We start from the raw sequence: 18305 nt of genomic DNA on the forward strand, positions 1-18305 counted from the left end.
ATGAAAGGACTGTTGACAGACAAGGGTTGTCGGGGATATCATCATATCAAAAGAGTAGAGAATGGATGAAATGTGTATACATGCAGAAGATGATGCAGCTGAAGTTTGGAAGACATGGTCGAGACATCTGGTACGAAACGAATGGCAACCAAAGAGGGAAACGCCAGAGATGCGGAACAAAAAATGTACAAGCAAGGAAAATAGAGACTTGTCGTTCGAAACGAATGGAAACCAAACAGACGGAGAACGCCAGAGACGTGCAACAGAAATACAAGCAAGGAACGTGTGGGCCATCGATAGGCGGATAGTATGGACGGGAAGGCCGAATTGATAGAAAGCAGTAGATTGATGATGGAACGAAGCGAAAGCAGCGAGAACCAGAGCAAAAGGGAAACAGAGGCAGATCGAAGCACGGAAAAGATCACAAGAACATAGCAGGGGAAAATGACAAGAACATAGCAGCGAAAATAACGACAGAGAAAAGCAAAGGAACCCGACAGATCACATCACAAGTCACAAAAAGCAAGAACAAGATGCGAGAACCAATCAACCAGGCGCACCCAGTCACAAAACCCAAACACCACAACCTCAAACTACCCAGAAACAGCCCCAGCCCTAAACACAACCTTCCTGAAAATCTGTTTGAAGACTCCGTAAACTGAATGAACAGCCGTCTTGATCCACTGCGTTGTTGAATGTTGGTGTGGGCGGACGAGTCCCACTCCCACTTCTACTCCAACTTTCGCTGCAGCTGCTCCAAGTCGACGGGACTTAGGAGGGGAGGGGTCGGCGAGGATGATGGTAGTACCGCGTTTATCTCCGTCGTTGGCAGCTGTTGGAATGGGGTTGAGAGGAGTCGCCGAGTCTCTCTCGACAAGGCCTCCGGTGGTAGCGTTGGCTGAGGAGGAAGCTGGGTGGAGGTAAGGGAATGGCATGCTCAGGAGAGGACCGAACGCCGTTAAGCACTTCGGTTCCATCCCCGCCCCAGTTCCTACATCCGCACTCCCACTCCCACCACCTCCACCAGCAGGGCCACCACTCAAACTACTCACAGACCCCACCTTACCCAGCCCCACCAGCGCATCCGACATATTCAAAGAAGGAAGCGTCATCTCCGTCGTATACCCTTCCGAGAACCCATTGTTCATTTCCGACATCGAGAAGAGCGAGTTCCCGGCGGTGCTGGCGAAGAGGTTGGACGAGGTCGCGGTGCTGTGGGTGTTGTTGGTGTGGCTGGTGGTGTTGCTGCTGCTGTTGGCGCCGTTGATGTGGCTGTTGTTACCGTTGCGACTGCTGTTCGCGGTAGCACCACCACCACTCATCCTCCCCATCGACCGCGAAGCGGTAAAAAACGACGGGAGAGGCGGCGTCAAACTTGATGGCGTAACAGGTAGGAACTGCGGTTGTGGTGGTAGAGGACTTCGTTGGAAAGTATCGTGTTTGTGAAACTCCGAGAGGGTGAACGGGCGTGGTTTCGTCGGTGTCGGACTACGAGGCGATCCCCCCAGCTGGAACTTGCCCTGCCCTCCAAGCAAGAGATTACCACGCCGGGTGAAGCGACCGGCTTTCTTCTGCAGAGGCGAGGGAGAAGGCTCCTCGGGGAGAACGTAGATCTTGGGTTGGACGATTCGTGGAATCGAATCTTCTTCTTCATCTAGGGTCCGCTCGAAGTTCGCGCCCCGAGAGAAATTGGAGGATGATCCCTCTTCGAGACGGCTCAAGCGCAGATCGCTATCCAAAGAGGGGTCGTAGACGCTGCTGTACTGCGTCGGATACATATGTCTGAACCGCGATCGGACGTTGGAGACGGGCGCATGGCGCAGCAAGTTTGGTACGAGCGGCGACCGCCGGGGCGTGTAGAATACGTCCTTGGGGGAGGAGATGACGGACAACAACGTGGTGCTGGTTAGATCGTAGTTCTTCATGAGCGCAGGGGAGACAGTCTGGTCCAGCCTCAAGGACGAGATGTTAAACGAGCCTGCGATACCCCTGGTCGTCGTCTTTGGAGTGGTGGGCGGTTCGACGTACCCCAGCGGGTCGGCGCTGATTTCCACCTGGTCTTTGGCCTGCCCGCGCTCGCCCGGAGGGTCAAACAGGGGTATACCGGCCTCAGCAAGGTCCTCGAGGTTCATTGAGTGCGCTGGGGTTTGGTAGTCGTAGTTGTACTCGGGGAAGGGGTCGACATCTTGTTGGTATCGTCGACCTACGTAGATCTTCTCTTTGTCTCTGAGGACCCGAGAGGAGAGCATCGCGTCGTTGATGTGTGGGATGTATGGCGCTGCGGGAGCGTCAGGAAACATTATGCGAGAGAGCATAGAAGGAGGCGTACGGGTTAGAAGTCCTCCTTCGACATCATCAAAGTCACTGCAAACAATGTCGGGTAAGAAAAACGGAGAGGAGTGGAAGAGAGTGAACGTACATCGAGCGAAAGAATTCGTGGGCGGCGAATTCAGAGACATGGATCCTGTCTTCGACGCGTTTCTCCAGTAGCTATAGCGCGCACGGTCAGGCATGCCCCTACCTGGACTAGAGACAAGACCCACTTTATACAAAAAATCCGAAGCAGGTTCGTCCACCGCTGCACGAAAGAGCAAAGGCTCCTTCTTGATCTTCCTCATCATGCAAGTAACATCAGAGCCCGTCCACGGCGTCTACACAACCCAGTCAACACCGTCTTCAAATAAGCAAAGTCGTGAAAGACAAAGCACTCACATCTCCCTGCAACAATTCATAAAGGATAATCCCCATGGACCACCAATCCGTCTCATACGAATAGATTTCCTGCGAGATGACCTGTGGGGACATGTACACCAGCGTGCCCGCAAACCCGTCCGTCACCGGTCCCACGACAGCTCTCCGATGTCGAGCATGAACGCGAGCTTGGGCTTGGGCATGAGTACGGGCAGCATGGGTGCGGGTATGAGTGTTGGGAGGGTTACTGTCAAGGTCGCCCCGAGAGGGCGCTCGAGCATTTTTAGCCCGAAAGTCCTTGCAGAGTCCGAAATCGATTATGCAGATGTGCCCGTCGGCTTTGATGAGGATGTTGCTAGGTTTGAGGTCGCGGTGGATGATGTCGTTGGCGTGGAGGAAGCGGATGGCGACGATCTATGGATGAGATGGTTAGTCCTTTGTGAGGGCGGATGAAGGAAAGGGGCGAAAGATCTGCACTCACTAGTTCGGAGATGTAGAACCGCGCGGTGTCGGTGTCGAACCTTTTTAGCTTGTACAGTCTGTGAGCGAGATCGCCGGCTGGGTAATAGTCCTGATGACTTCAATTAAGCCAACAGCCTTCATCGAGGAAACGAGGAAAAAGCTTACGCTAATCAAGTAGAAGTTCTCCGTGTCATGGAAACTATCGATCAAGTTCAGTATGAAAGGGTGCCCCTTCAACCTCTTCAATAGGTTCTGCTCCTGGAGAAGGGTATGGTAGTTCTCCAGCGTAAGTTTCGAAATGACCTTGACCGCGGCCATCTTGCCCGATTGATTAGATTTGGCGAGGTAGACTTTTCCTTGTGCGCCTTGGCTGAGGAATCGCGTCAAGGAGTATTCGCCTATATCGTTGGTCCGGTCGAATGTGGAGGGCTTTGAGGGAACTCGCTCCTGCGGTTTGACATTGGGATCTCGAGCGCGCAGGGCGGGGAACGAGTTCATGCTGGAGATCTTCATGAACGAGGAAGTGCGTATCTTATCGTCCATGAGGACCTTTGGAACGGGCTTGCGACGAATAGCGGGACGTGCTCGATGCGCATTTTCTTTCCCGCCATGTCGGGAGCGTTTAGGATGATGATGATGACCAGAGTGGAAAGCACTGGTGGACGTCTCGCCTTCGTAGACGAGGTCAGGGACGGGCGAGATGAATGACGCGGGTGTGCGTGGAATCTCATCGACGTGGACGAGGAAAGGAGGGTGGAGCTTTGGTGGGGGTACGAACGAGGGGTAGTTGGGATTGTAGATCTTGAGAGAGGATTGCTCTGGTGCGCCAGTGTTGTTTCGAATGTCGCTCTCGATGTGGTGGAAGGGTAGAAACGAGGACGGGTTTGAGTGGAGAGTCATAGGGGGTTGGTCCTTCAAATAATTGGCCGGGACTCGGTCGAAACAAGAGCCCTTCCGAGAAGGTGAGTGGTCCAGGGTGGGTGGAGAAGAAGACAATGTATGCACCTGGCGTAGGTTGGATCTTTTTCCTGCTTCCAAGTCCATATCGTCCGAGAACCCTTTCGAAAAGATAGAGAGCCCAAAGCGATTGGCAACTGGACCGCTGTCCCCGTCAGAGCCATCGGTCACTTCAGACACCCTAACCGAGCTTCTAGCACCAAGAGGTCGAAAGAACGAGACTTCCGAGGACAACTTCTCCTGTGCCCATCGCATAAACCAAAACTCGATCCAAAACAGGAGAACGAGAGACCCACCATTTCTTCCGCAGCTTGACGTACTTCTTCTTCTTGCAGCGGGCCTGGAGTCCGGGAGAATTGTGGGATGGAGATCTTGCACGAGGAGATCCCCAACATTCAGGGTTTCACGGTTTTGCCATGCAACGGTGGGATGGAGGCGTAGCTGGGAATGAGCGTTCGCGGGGGGTAGTAAAGCAGACAACTGGCAATGGCATGTGCTGTAGGAGTAACTATGAGAGGGGGTTTTAGAACGAGACTGTCACCCGCCCTCATTTTAATATCGTCGCTGCCTAGGTCTTCATCAGATACGTCTGAAACGAAATCTTGAGAGACTTACCGGTCGAATGAAGAGCTAGATTTTTTCGAATTGAAACAACTGTTTGATCAAGACGCGACGCGACTATGCGATCGTCAAATCTGGTTCAACAAAATCCATTCATTCGGTGGTATACGACAGTTGACACAAGAAATAGACGATAAGAAATGTAGGTTCGTCACCCATACAGCACATCTCTAGCCATTACTTTCCCTGATCATGGGCACATCAGCCGAAGCGACGCCTCGAAGAAAAAGACCTGGATCGAGCGAGATACGCTGCACAGACGACCAAACCAACGTCCGAAAACGCTCTTGGTCGTTCTAGAGGACGGGAACGCGGACAAGGAGGCGGCAGAGCTTAACCAAGTCCGAACTTTTGTGTCCTCAGAGGTTTGTTCTAAGGAGAACCTTTTTTTTTCGCGTGGGGACTTTAAAGAGTGGATTATGTCAGTTTATCCCACGGACTCGGCAACGTCCAGCCGGTCTTTCACGGGTTCTGTGATAACCGCGAGTTATAACATGGCAGCGACACTTGTCTTGCTGCCAGTTGCTGGCCACTTTCCTTCTTCTTTCTCTGCTTTATCTATTCAAAAATGTCTCGTGCATCCAAGCCCCTGACAATTTCTCGCCTCAATGACGTGATTTTGGGCTGTTTTTGCCATGTCAAGCCCTCTGAGACGGTCGACCACCTCGTTCGGTACCTTGGAACATGGAGCGGTAGCGAGTGAGTAAACCAAACCTGGTTTTACAGAACTAGTGTTGACGGATGGATACAGCAAGCTGTTCATGGTCAGTGAGCAATCGCGATGGTCAAGGAACACACGCTGACCGGCCGACAGCTTATCCAATACACCCTCAAACTAGTCGCGCCGTTCTTGCGTCTGCGAGCGAGACTGCAGCACCAGGCAGGGCTCAGGCAGAACCCAACCAGTACCACAGCTGCTGGCTACGACAAGCTTGCTGGAATCATCGGAGATTCTCGAACCCTGTGGAGGATGTGGGGTGCGTAACCAGGCGTCTCGGCCGATCGAACACTTCTTCTTAACTTTCCGAAACTCTAGGCTTGCTTCCCATCTTCCAATGGCTGATCTCGCTCGAACGAAGCCCTCCCGCTACCCGTACACTCCTGACTATTGAAAGACTGCAAGGCTGGTCCATGCTCGCGTACTACCCCCTCGAGCACCTCTACTACCTCGTCTCGCACGGCATTATCCCCTCCACCATCACATCCCCCCTCTCCCTCTTCTCCTCCAAGCCCAAAAAGATCAAGCTCGATGCGGGCAAACTGTCCCTCTGGTCCACCCGCTTCTGGGCCGTCTATGTGTTCTTGCATTTTGCTCATTTGATTGAGGACCGCAAGTTGTTGATTCAGCGCCAGCGTGCGCTGAGGAAGTCGAAGGCGAACGGTCTGTCTGCGGAGGAGAAGAAGGATATCAGGAATCGGTGGGACGCGTTTTGGTCCGAGGTTGTTATTAACCTTGGGTATCTCCCGCTTACTATCCACTGGTCGTTGGAGAAGGGGCTTTTCAAGAACGATGTGCGTGTCTACTTTTCTTCTTTTGCTAGCTGTCGTGCTTACGAGGTTTATTGGGATTTTAGCTTTGGGTTACCACTTTCGGTCTGATTGCGGCTGTTGCCTCGTTCAGGTCGGGCTGGAGAGCTACTGCACTCCCGCCTCCTCCACCTCCACCGGCCAACGAGGAAAAGGACCAGGATGCTGCCAACTGAGCGACGTATGTATCTACTTCTACTTTGCTTATTTACCAACAGTTGGGCCTTGGAGCTCGAAGCCCGACGGTTCGAGCCGTTAGGAATCAAGCGATCAAGCTCCTCGTCAGGTATGCTTCGGACCATTGACACTGGTGAAGTGTTCCCGAAATTAGGCCGGCAAGGAAAGACTTGCGGCCAACCAGGTTCGAACCCGCTAACCCTCGTGCGGCTCTTAAATCGATTGCAAAGCGGTGTTCTCGAACCATGTGGACCTGTTAGTGTCCATCCGGTTGGCCGATCCTTCGATTTAGGAAATTTGAAAATCCCTTGGGGTTGGGATGGTGGAGAGATCGGCGTGATAACTCCGTTGAGAAAATCCGAAGGCTGGATATAGGCCCGTCTTCTTACCCCTCCCAGCTTTGGAGGAGACAGGCCTGAATTAAACCATGGTGGGCGGAGCGGGGGCATCTCTTCGATCCATTCCATTCGTTCGTGTTCTCCCGGGGTTTTCTTATGGCGAGTGGTACGGGCTCTTGATCACCGTGATTGGAGGTATCTGAAGTCTTGGAATGGCTAGGCTGACACAGTGAAACTTGAGGCTGCGCGGTAAAAAAACACTGAGGTATGGGTTCAAGTGCCCATTGCCCTAGACGCTGAATTCTTCGCCGAGCGTGATCCAACTCACAACATCATTCATTTACCTTCCCTTCCAAACCTCTTCAATCGGCTATTAAGTACTATCTCATGTCACACTAAGTGATCTTGAATAAATATAATACAGTGATTTTTGGGAGATGTACAGGCAGGCAGATTGATACAGTTTTTGGAATGCGGGAGGTATGGTAGTAGGATGGTGATAGGGTGATGATGCAAACGGAGAGTAAGTAGAGGAAATCCAAGAAAAACGTGACGCAAGGAGTAGGTAGTAGTAGTGTAAGGTATCGCTCGAAAGGTAGAGTAGGTATGTAGGTGTCGCTAGTATCATGATAGTCATATGCACACTGGGAAAAAATCTAGAAACCAATGTCAGCAAAAGAGGTCACATAACAACATTAGTGAAGACCAGTACTCACCATCACACAGAACTTCTCAGACGAAGCTCGAAAGCCAACTCCACGCGAGTTGCTTAATTACTCCCTTCAACTCCCCAACCACTCAAATAGTAGTAGGTTGCCTGCTGATCCGTGCAGCCATTGGTGTCCGCCTGGGACGTGGACTGCGCGAAGTTGGAATCGGGGTACTCAGCGGGATGGTTGGAATAGACCGCGATGTACTCCTGCTCGTCGGCGGTGAAACCGAAATCGTATGAGTACTCTGTGGTGGGCGGGCTGGGGTGCTGAAGGGACTCAGGGGTAGGAGCGGCAACGCTGGATACGCTCGACTCGGAGGTAAGCTCCTGAGGGAGCTGAACTTGGTAAGTGGAGGAGGCGTCGTCGTCGGTGAAGCCGGAATCGTAATCTGTGGCTGGGCTTGGTTGGTAGAAGGAAGGTGTGGTAGCGACGCTGGCTACATCTGACGCCCAAGTGGTGAAATCTTGGTAAGTGGTGGAAGTATCGGTGAAATTGATATTGAAAGCGTTCTCGACGAATTCGCCGAAATCATTGGTGTTTGTGGCGGGCTGCTGAACCCTGGTGGAAGGGGTAGTAAAGGCCAGACCCGAGTCGTAATTTTGGGTGAATTCATCCTGGTAAGTGGTGTAGGCGTTGACGCCATCGACGCCGTTTCCTTCGAGTTCTGAGGAAGTGTATTGGGCGTTTTGCTGAGGGTAAAGGGGGTAGTCAAGCGTGGAATTGTAGTCGTTAGATGCGTCAATGCTCTGAGATTCGGCGCCACCAATGGTAGCCGCTTGAGTGGGAATGGAAACAGGACCCGTGGCTGTCGAAGAAGTCGAAGGTTCCATGGACTGGGAATGGGCAGGCTGAGCGACCTGCGCATGCGCAACCTGAGGGACGGAGCTCTGTGGAATGGCATAGGTAGCCATATCGTATTGAGCTCCGAACAGTGGGTTGAATTGCTGCGTGGCGTAGGAATTCCTGCCGTCGTTGTCCAAAAGGCTGTCGGAAACTCGAGTCTCGATTGATTTCGAAGTCGAAGGCAAGGGCTCTTTAGGTCGCTCAGGGACAAACGGAGGGACAGACTCAGTTTGACGGATTCCATCAGTCCCGCGGGTTGTCGCGGTGTAGAGAGGGAGCTGTGCGAATCGCTGGTTGGCGATAAATCGAGCAAGAAGTTGGTTGCTAGACGCAACGCGGGCTTGGGGCTGAGCGAACTTCGAAACTGAGGTATAAGTGGGGTCGTTGGTGGGAACAAAAGGCACGACCGAAGTTGAGGTGGAAGGCAGAGGCTCGTCCGAGGGGCGGAAGGGGGCAGCAGGACGAGCAGGAACCGTCTCGATTGCCCTCTCCTCAGCGCCGGTGACCGCGTTACATTGCGCGAGCTGGGTGCTGAATTGAGGGTATGGCCCGAGGCCGACAAGGGGACGGCTGTTTGACGGGACGCGTGCTTGAGGTGGTGCGACCGCCGGGATAAGATAATTGTAACGGTCGTACGCGAGATTGTTGACGAGAGCAAGAGACTGAACCAACTTCGGAGTGGATGCGATGGGCTCTTCGCGTCGTGACGGGCCCGGAGCAGGGGCAACAGCGCCATAACCGTTGTACAGCTGTCCAGAGTAGCCGTCCACGCTATTATGGAACTGGTGCGTGAGCTTCTGGCGTCTATGAGAGCGAGTTAACTCGTCACTTGAAGCGAAGCTGTGGGTGACGATGGGCTTAGGCTGAAGAGCGAAATGGTCACTGGAATAGTGAGGGCCGTCGGACGTTGCTCCACAATTCGTCCACTGTTGAGTAGAGGCGGGAGCGGTGGTGGAGGCAGTGAGGCCATTTGTTTCCGATGCTTCCCTAGATGACCCATAGACGTCGAGTGCTGAGCCATTACCCGAGGACTTCTGTGACGAGGTAGAAGCGGCCTGTGGGGAAGGCGCGGTTTGTTATTCAGTGTCAGATAAAGCCCAAGCCTCAGAGAAACCCACCAGTTGGCTCGAAGTCGCCTCAGTCTGCGGAATGCCGCTGCTACCCGTCGATGGAATGGTGCGCGGGACATTCGACTGGGTAACGGGTTTCGCGGCCGGGACCATCGGCTCGTTTGAGCCTCGAGTCTGTGCATCACCTGTGTTCAGAGTGTAAGTATCCTCGAGCTCACCAACGGACTCAACATGCGGTTCGGGAGCGGTGACAGAATCGCCCTCATTGACCTGGGGCTCATCTCTAGTCAAAGCGCCAATGGGATCCTTCCCGCGCGTAGTAAGCGAGTCATCTGTGGCATGAGGATTAGCAGCAATGTTTTTATCGTCGGTATCCGGCGAGTCATCGAGCACAAACGTCGGCATCCAGATGAGGAAGTTGGGTTCGTTTGGTTGAGACTCAGTAGAGCTTATAACCTTGAAAGACGTCAGATGCGGTCCGGAACGCGCGTCAAGGGAATGTAATCATACTTCACTGCTAGGACCCGCAGCTGCGTCTTGAGCTCTTCCCTTCCCTTTCAAATCTCTATCCTTCGCGATGGAGAGCTTCTGGGTGATAGCCTTTGCAACTCCCTTTAAAGTCTGCTTTCCCTTACGAAGCACGTTGCTCGACTTTCCCGTTTCCACCTCTGAGCCACTGACGTTCCCCTCATCCGTGCTGTTCTTGCGTTTCTTTGACTGTGAAGGCTGGGATGCATTCTGCAGGCGCTCCTGATCGTACTGAGCTTTCAGTATGTGTGCCAATTTCCTCCATTGGTCCTTATCCTTCTCCGGCAAGCTCGCCCAAGCCTGACTGGCTTGCCTACTAATCACGACTGCGTCTTTCACCCCGTTAGCGCGACATTGTTGAGAGAAATGAGTGCGGAAGAGGATCCACGCGTTAGGAGGACGAGAGATTGTTGTATCAGACTGCTTAGAGCCTTTAGATCCACTGGGATTAGCCATGGTGGTTGTGGTTTGAGAAAGAAACGTTGGGAGCCGTTGGAAGGACTCAAACGAATTCAAAGTGCGTGAGAAATATCATTATGGAAAATAGTTCCCACACGCGGGCCGCGCGGCAACAGCTTCGCGACCTCGCGTCGACGAGCTTGAACACCACCCTTGGAGTGAATATGGTCTGAGGGGGTGAGCATGACCATAAGATGGTCATACCCCAACTTTCAAGGTCAGTTTTCTCGCTTTTGTTGCCGAAGCCGACAGGGAGTGGCAGCACATCCAATCCATTGAAATATTTCAGCGGCAAGGAATCAATGGCGAGTCGAAGGCGCTGTTGAATGACATTCGCTCTTTAAGACGTTTCAGCCCACTCTCCGGAAGAAAGAGTCGGAATGCACCAAAAGGTTCGCCTCACCCGCAAACTTTCTTTACCGCCATGCCTTGCATTACATTGGCCGCCACTTCCGAAAGAGACTGTCATGTACACTCTCCCCGAGGCGTTGTTGTTTGGAGAACTACGACTCTATTCAAAACAGATTGTATACTGGTCCCTACGGTCACAGGAACGCGGCTATGCGTCAGGTGTACCTTCGAGATCCTCACTGCTTCTTCTCCTGGGGAAGGTGCAAGAGCAGCCCTTCACGAACGCTCTGGAGCAACTCTTCCTTTCCATCGACAGGGGTCCATCCCAGGGTCCTAGAGCGATCGCCTCTGGCTCCACAGTTCGAGGCGAGGAGGGGCGCGAATGTCTGTGGGCAACTGGTTCAGTAGGACGCGCTCAGAAAATGGGTGGTAGGTACGTACCCCGAAATACTTGATTTCTTCTTCCTTTGAAAAAGGTGTAGGCTCCGCGCCGTCTGCAATCCCATATTCGACTAGGATCTTGCCAGCGGCTGTCATCATCTCCAAGGGCCTCCACTCGCAATTCTCTGCGATGTAGAATCCGTCGCGGCCGTGTCCAAGTGCCTCTGGGTTCTCTCGAGCCGTGTCAAAGGCGAGGAGATACAATGCTGCGACTGCATCGACGTACGTCCGGGGAAGTTAATCCAACGTCTTCTGCATCTCGAATTCTTCTACTCACCATCTCGGAGGCTGACAGCGGGCCATACATTCTTTCCTCCACCAATGTAACCAGCTCGCTTTCTGTCGACAGATGCCTCGAACAAGGCGGAGATGGCGATACTTTTCTTCTGCTGGATTCCGAGATCGACCAGTGCTCCCTTTGGGACTCCAAAGATGACACCAGGCGCCATGAGGTAGACCCTGACATAGCCTTCCTTGTCTGCCTGTACCAGTGGGATATCGACGTTTCTGTGGATACCGTCCGCTGGAATTGCCTCGATACTGGCCGAGTCGAGGTCATTGTACACCTTGTTGACCTTGTCGTGCATCCCATTGACGAGCTCCACGGCAAAGGCTCAATACTAGGTGAGCATAAAATTGAGAACATACACTCATGGTTGCATACCTGTCCCAGTCTGACGGAAAGGTTAGGTATTAGCTAAATCATCTCGCGGGACAATGCCTGTAGAACCTACCGTATGGATCAGAACCGGTGGGGTGCCTGTCTTCTCGAAACGCTTCTTCAACCCGTCCAGGATCGCTTTGGCGGCAGGATAGTCGTCGGAACTTGGCCTTGCCTGTTCGGTAGTCAAACACAGTGTCTCTCCGTTCAAATGCTCTGACGCACCATGGCAAAGACGACATCGGCATCCGACGATGCCTCAGTGAGGACGTCGAGACTCGAGTAGTCGCCTGTGACAGTCTTCAGGCCTAGAGTCTGAAGTTTCTCCGCCTGGTCGGGTTTTCTGACGAGGCAAGTGATCTCAAACGATTTGAATTCGGGATGCTTGATCAGTCGATCGACGATTGTGCCGCCGATGTAGCCTTGAAGCGAGTAGTGAGCAGCAATTCGAAGGGACCCTGAAGACGAGCACGTACCTGTAGCACCGGTCACGAAGATCTTGGTTAGAGTCATTTCTTGAGTGGGTTCGAGCCGTCTGTTGTCTTCGAGTACAGTATTTCTTGGGCCTATTTATAGTGTCACATCAGGCGGCACTCCCGTTACGTTGTCCTCAGGGGAGCTTAGAAATCCCGAAGAAATTGACCAGAATTCGGTACAAAACACTTGGGTGCTATTGTTCTTAGATCGTAGGAAACGCTCGCATCGTTGTCGTATTATGAATCCGATTTGTACTAGCATAGAGCTGTGACATTGATATTTTCTTTAGTTGGTTGATTTCTGCTGCAAAAGTGCTAGGGTATCTGAATAATCCTTCGAATTCGGCGCCATTCGCAATGGCGTGTCATCCAAGCATAACATGAGCCCGTCTTCGATAGTCTTCATGAATTCGTCCTTTCCATCAGCAGGTTTCCATCCCAAAGCCCTGGATCGTACACCCTTGGCAGCGCAGTTGGTCCCCAGGATAGGCGCAATGAACTAAGCAAGGCCGGAAGAACGGTTGATTAGCTGGGATATTCGTAGATGTGTTTAGTCAGTCGCCTACCCCGAAATATTTCGCCAGTTCTTCCTCAGAAAAGGGAAGGGGTTCGGCCTCTTCGGCTATCCCCAGCTCGACGAGCACTCTCCCTGCCTCTTTCATCACCTCGTAAACGGCGTACTGGCAGGTTTCTGCAATGTAGAACCCGTCACGGCCATGCCCAAGTGCGTCGGGGCTCGTCCTCGCAATGTTGAAAACTAACATGAACAGATCCGCCGCTGCATGGGATGAGCGTTAACATTCAGCGTAGAGTCTAGTTTCCAAAAGCGCTCACTGTCTCTGACGCTAACAGCAGGCCACACGTTCTTGCCCAGCCCAAGCATACCCGCTCTTTTCCTGTCGATAGAAGCCTTGAACAGCAGTGACAACTGGATGGACCTCTTGTTCTGCACACCCAGGTCGGCCAGTCGACCTGTCGGAACGCCGAAGACTGTTCCAGGCGCGATGAGGTATGCTCGAACGTAGCCTTCTTTGTCTGCTTTCACGATGGGAATGTCGACGTTTCGGTGGAGTGAAGTCTCTGGGATGGCTTCGAGTGCGTCGGAGTCGAAGTCGTTGCTGATGTTTTGGATGTTGCCGTGCATTCCATTAGCGAAGTAGATGTTGAAGCCTGGGTTTTCGGGTCAGAGCAAGAGTAGGAAAGGTATCGGAACGGTCTAACCTGTCCCAGTCGTTACGATATGGCCGCGAGGGTTAGCGCAAAGTGATGCGTGTAGTTTCTGACAGTCGAACTTACTGTGTGGATCAAGATGGGAGGGACGCCAGTCGCCTCAAAGCGCTGCTTGATTCCGTCGAGGATTGCACGGGCTGCGGGGTAGTTGTCCGAATCAGCCTAGGCCGAAGCCAGTCAGCTACCATTGTGTCCAGACAATATGCGCCTGCATGAGATGGATGTACCATAGAAATAACGACATCCGCGCTCGCTGCAGAGCTGGTCAGAAGTTCCAAGTTGGAGTTGTCGCCAACAACAGTTTTGAGGCCCAGAGTTTGTAGCTTCTCCGCCTTCTCTAAGGTCCTGACGAGCAGGGTGATCTCGAAGGTGGAGACGTCGGGGTGATCGAGGAGCCGGTCGACGACAGTGCCGCCGATGTAGCCTTTGTAAAAGGGTAGTTAGTTAACGAGGGGCTTTCACGCGTGCGGCAGGGTGGAAAGAGCACCTGTCCCTCCTGTGATAAATAGGGTGGTGTTGCTCATCTCTGCTACTGTTCGATGGAACTCGTTTTGCTTCGGAGTGTTACTGACGAGATTCTACATCTCACCCTTTATACAGTCTGTGCTGATTCGATGTTCCTCGGGAGCGAGTGCTCGGGAAGGACATAGATCAGAACGACTCTACCTTCTGACTGCATGAGAGTGAGTGTGGGCTATGTCAGCCAATTCATCAGTAGCCTGGGTTAAAGTCACAGCGATGTATTGAATTCAGGGTAAAGGGTCTGCTGCTTCAGCAATACAACGATCATTCCGACGACCGTAATAGAGTTCAAAGCTGTAGAGGCTTGCGTTGAACGTATTGAAACTCGATAGCAGGTCTGCTTGTTAAGCAGCTTCCCTTAATTCTGGTGTGAGAGAAGCACGGCTGTCCGGATAAATTTCCAGAGTAAGTCGGCGACGTTGTTATCCTACCACAAGGTCCGGGGACGAGTGATATGAGAGCACGAGTAGCTTGGATCAAGGATCTCATCATCACCATGGCTGGTTTGCTTGAAGGGCCCGACGAGAAGATGCAAGATAATCACTGGCCGACCGTGTATATCACAGAGGATCGCTTAAGAATTCGTCGGATAAGGAGACATGATGAGCTTAGGTGAAGCAACGTAATATCGCTGCAGGGTTGAAACTTGGGTGCACGACTCCTCGGAATGGGTTGCAAGTCATAGAATAGTCACGTGACCTAAATGAAGACTGATTCTGTGGACCGTTGACGTCTGAATTGGGCGTCGAGCGGAGGGGTGTTGGGCTGAGGGGACGACAGAGAGACCAAGCAAAGAAAATGGTTGACTCTCGTACGGCTGAGAACTTTGGCCGGAGGATAGCCCGCAAGATCTCAGAGAAACAGCGTTGCAAGGAGGCAGGCCGTTCGTCGGCGGTCGTGAGCGCTTTGGCCAGGCAGTCGTAACCGAAGTCAGAAAAATCGTCGGAAAACTGCGAAGAAAAGCCCTGAGATGTTCAGCAGACAACGACCAAGAGGCCGCTTGAACGCCACGCATGAATGGCAAGAGGTTCAAGTGTGGGAGACTCGGCAGAGACGGCATCAGTTATGCCGAGATCAGTGGCTGGGGAGCTATACAGCTGATTTCGGCAAAAGCCTAATTCTGTCATCGCACTTTGGCGATAGTTGCGCGGCGAGAAAACATCACGACCTCAAGACTGCCGACGACAATGGCCTCAAGACCCACCGTCAACGTCCGCTCCGTTTCTGGGGGTATGTTGGTCGTCGTCGCCGTCGCCGACAGCGAACTTTGACACTGATTCCGATTTCCAGAGGCCTCCTCCTCCCTCCCCCTCCCTGCGGTCTTGACCGCACCCATCAGGCTCGATGTTGTCCAACAGGTCCACAGTGCGTCGCGTCAAACGATATAGTTGAAAAAGTTCTGAATTTGGTACAGAGAGCATCGCTAAGAACAAGAGACAAGCCTACGCTGTCAGCGAGAAGGCCGGCCACCAAACTAGCGCGGAGTCTTGGGGTACCGGTCGTGCTGTTGCCCGTATTCCCCGTGTTGGAGGCGGAGGAACCCACCGATCTGGCCAGGTCCGTCGCAAAATACGTTTTAAAATGCTCAAAAACTGACCGATCTGTGAATTGATCAGGCTGCCTTCGGTAACATGTGCCGTGGTGGACGAATGTTCGCCCCTACCAAGACCTGGCGCAAATGGCACGTCAAGGTGAACCAGAACCAACGCCGATTCGCTGTTGTTTCCGCCCTCGCCGCCTCTGCTCTCCCTTCGCTCGTTCTCGCCCGTGGACACCGAATTGAGCAAATCGAGGAAGTTCCCCTTGTTGTTTCCTCCGAGGTTGAGGCCTTCACCAAGACCAAGCAGGCTGTTGCCCTCCTCCAGGCCCTCAAGGCTCATGCCGATGTTGTCAAGGTCTCCAACTCTCGCAAGATCCGTGCTGGCAAGGGCAAGCTCAGGAACCGCCGCCACCGTCAACGCCGTGGTCCTCTCGTTGTCTACAACGAGGACAACGGTATTGTCAAGGCCTTCCGCAACCTCCCCGGTGTTGAGCTCGTCAACGTCAGGAGACTGAACCTCCTCCAGCTCGCCCCTGGTGGTCACCTCGGCCGATTCGTTATCTGGACCCAGGGTGCCTTCGCCCTCCTCGATGATGTCTACGGAACCTTCGACAAGGCTTCCGTCCACAAAAAGGACTACTTGCTCCCCACCGCCAAGATCAGCAACCCCGACGTCACTCGCCTCATCAACAGCGACGAGATCCAATCCGTTGTCCGCCCCGCCGGCCAAAAGATCCAGAAGCGACCCTGGGCACAGAGGAAGAACCCCCTCGTCAACAAGGCTGTCTTGTTCCGTCTCAACCCCTACGCCAAGACCCTCCGCCGACAGGAACTCCGTATGTTGTTTTTACCTTTTCTCGTCCCTTTCTTACTGACCGCTTTTCAGTCAAGCAGGAGCGAATCAAGGCAAAGAAGGCCAAGAAGCCCAAGGCTCCCAAGTCTGCTGGCAAGGTGTTCTTGGAGAACCTCCTCGCTCCTTAAGAACCTCGACTCTGCCCTGTATGACTGTGCTCTTCGATACTTCCATGTCCTATGTTCTATGCAGTGTATGTCCACCGTCGGAAATTATCAAAAAACGTAACACTGTCGAATGTGGCCACTCCCATGATCCAACGAGTGTGATATGATCCTCCGATGTGTGGCACAAAGGTATCGCCGATAACCAACGCTCCTCGCAGGATGTGTGACTGCACGTTGCGACAATGTGGCGAGTCAAAAGGCCGTGCCCACCACTGATGCATGTTTAAATCTCCCCTTTCTTCGTTTCTGCTGGACCAGACATTGGTGAGCTCCATATTTTCTCTGTGGCTATTCTTGGGTCTCATGGGCGTCAATTGAACAAGACAGAGCTGATGGCTCCCATTCTCGACCTTTCCCTGCTCCGACGCGCGAACCAGACCCCTTCTACCCTGACTCCTGGAGATGAAGGCCTCTCGACCAAGTATCTCTCGTCGACGATAACGAGCCTGACGGCGTGCATTACACTGATGGTTGGCCTATTGTACCTGGTCATTCTTTCTTGCGTATACAAGTACGCCTACGCGCACCCGAAGGCGTTGAACAAAGTGTCCGGCGTGTGGTTGCAACGCTATGGCCCATGTAAGTGGGCTTAGAATTCGGGTTTGCTCGCTGAATATCCACCCAACGTCTCCCAGTTGCCTATGTCTTTTTGGTCGTTGCGAGCCTCTGCGAGGTGGGTAGTCCATTCGTATCCCCACACGCGCACCTCCTCGCAGTTCTAACGCCGTCACTCCCTCGTGTAGGTCGCGATGACAAGCTGGCTTCTCTTTCAATATCGCTTCCACCACAATTATCCTAACACCGAGGTCTTGATTGGCATTCGATTCCTCCTGTACGTCCTTCTTATCCAGGCCCGATGCTAATACTATAGCTAAACGTTCCCCACCTTTTCTTCACGTCACCTAACCTCTAGGTTCTCATCGTGCTGGACATCACTCACCGCGGCAGCCTACAGTATCCTCTTCGTCCACCCCACATGGTCGAAACACCCCGGAGTTTCAGTGGGAGCGCAGAGTATCTGGTTGCTGGTCACTTGGATTTTGTGGATCGTTGGTGCTGGCCTCACCAATGCCGCTGTACCAAAGTTGCTGATGGATTTGACAACGTGTGGAGAGGTGGTCTACTGTGGCCAGATTCGAGCCGTGTTTGGTGCGTTCGTTCCTGCTATCTTGTGTTGTTCGCGAGTTGATTCGGTGTGGACGTGGACGTCGCCGTCGTTAGCCATGGCGGTTATACAGAGGTACGCACGCTCTTCCTACTCCCCTGCATATGTTTATTGAAAGCGCGTTTCCTTCCCTTTTGCATCCTCGAACAGCTTGGCTTTGACAGCGGGCATGTCGGCTATTCTATGGCTCGCCTGGCAATCCGCACGGGACGCATGGGATGCCACCAAACGTCCCTTCTCTGTGATGTCTCGAGCTTCCCAGTTGTTTTCCACCCCATATTAAATCCTAAATTCGGGAGCCTCCCGCCGTTGTTCTGGATAACACTTGCTAATTTATTCGAATCCATTCAATCGATAAGGACCCTTTCAAGTTTTATCGTGTCTTGTGACTACTTTGAATTTCATCTTGCTCTAAGTAACCAGCTGTTGTTACATGGTGGCGGACATTTGTGGCGCTCGACTAACGCAATGGGCATACGAAATACAAACGAGGGTGTGAAACGGTGAAAGAGG

At 52.9% G+C, this 18305-nt stretch overlaps 7 protein-coding genes across 7 annotated transcripts; 3 read left to right on the forward strand and 4 right to left on the reverse strand.

Annotated features, from left to right (window-relative positions):
* Positions 1–593: 593 nt before the first annotated feature.
* Positions 594–4053, reverse strand: CC1G_11631 (AGC/AGC-Unique protein kinase; the record flags this gene model as incomplete). Its single annotated transcript, XM_001838636.1, has 7 exons — positions 594–2278; positions 2330–2364; positions 2420–2490; positions 2544–2651; positions 2713–3105; positions 3173–3262; positions 3319–4053. 7 exons carry the CDS (start codon positions 4051–4053, stop codon positions 594–596), a joined length of 3117 nt encoding a protein of 1038 aa, XP_001838688.1.
* A 1215-nt stretch (positions 4054–5268) lies between these two features.
* Positions 5269–6434, forward strand: CC1G_11632 (hypothetical protein; the record flags this gene model as incomplete). Its single annotated transcript, XM_001838637.2, has 5 exons — positions 5269–5430; positions 5483–5495; positions 5546–5708; positions 5768–6243; positions 6306–6434. The coding sequence occupies exons 1-5, from the start codon at positions 5300–5302 to the stop codon at positions 6432–6434; spliced, it is 912 nt and encodes a 303-aa protein (XP_001838689.1). The 5' UTR covers positions 5269–5299.
* A 1108-nt stretch (positions 6435–7542) lies between these two features.
* CC1G_11633 (hypothetical protein) lies at positions 7543–10383 on the reverse strand (the record flags this gene model as incomplete). The annotated part of the gene is made up of 4 exons (XM_001838638.2): positions 7543–9384; positions 9448–9584; positions 9618–9855; positions 9910–10383. 4 exons carry the CDS (start codon positions 10381–10383, stop codon positions 7543–7545), a joined length of 2691 nt encoding a protein of 896 aa, XP_001838690.2.
* A 590-nt stretch (positions 10384–10973) lies between these two features.
* CC1G_11634 (hypothetical protein) lies at positions 10974–12352 on the reverse strand (the record flags this gene model as incomplete). Its single annotated transcript, XM_001838639.1, has 7 exons — positions 10974–11123; positions 11179–11390; positions 11456–11791; positions 11843–11852; positions 11913–12014; positions 12065–12261; positions 12316–12352. 7 exons carry the CDS (start codon positions 12350–12352, stop codon positions 10974–10976), a joined length of 1044 nt encoding a protein of 347 aa, XP_001838691.1.
* A 249-nt stretch (positions 12353–12601) lies between these two features.
* CC1G_11635 (hypothetical protein) lies at positions 12602–14069 on the reverse strand (the record flags this gene model as incomplete). The annotated part of the gene is made up of 6 exons (XM_001838640.1): positions 12602–12814; positions 12882–13093; positions 13150–13485; positions 13608–13707; positions 13773–13969; positions 14033–14069. The coding sequence occupies 6 exons, from the start codon at positions 14067–14069 to the stop codon at positions 12602–12604; spliced, it is 1095 nt and encodes a 364-aa protein (XP_001838692.1).
* Positions 14070–15237: 1168 nt separating this feature from the next.
* CC1G_11636 (60S ribosomal protein L4) lies at positions 15238–16711 on the forward strand. Its single transcript, XM_001838641.2, has 5 exons — positions 15238–15297; positions 15358–15432; positions 15482–15624; positions 15684–16443; positions 16494–16711. The coding sequence occupies exons 1-5, from the start codon at positions 15255–15257 to the stop codon at positions 16586–16588; spliced, it is 1116 nt and encodes a 371-aa protein (XP_001838693.1). The 5' UTR covers positions 15238–15254; the 3' UTR covers positions 16589–16711.
* Positions 16712–16959: 248 nt separating this feature from the next.
* On the forward strand, positions 16960–18075 carry CC1G_11637 (hypothetical protein; the record flags this gene model as incomplete). Its single annotated transcript, XM_001838642.2, has 5 exons — positions 16960–17206; positions 17263–17300; positions 17371–17459; positions 17541–17867; positions 17943–18075. The coding sequence occupies 5 exons, from the start codon at positions 16960–16962 to the stop codon at positions 18073–18075; spliced, it is 834 nt and encodes a 277-aa protein (XP_001838694.2).
* Between the last annotated feature and the right edge of the window lie 230 nt (positions 18076–18305).

The sequence above is a fragment of the Coprinopsis cinerea genome (assembly GCF_000182895.1).
Source record: "Coprinopsis cinerea okayama7#130 chromosome 4 map unlocalized cont3.4, whole genome shotgun sequence".
Lineage (NCBI taxonomy): Eukaryota > Fungi > Basidiomycota > Agaricomycetes > Agaricales > Psathyrellaceae > Coprinopsis > Coprinopsis cinerea.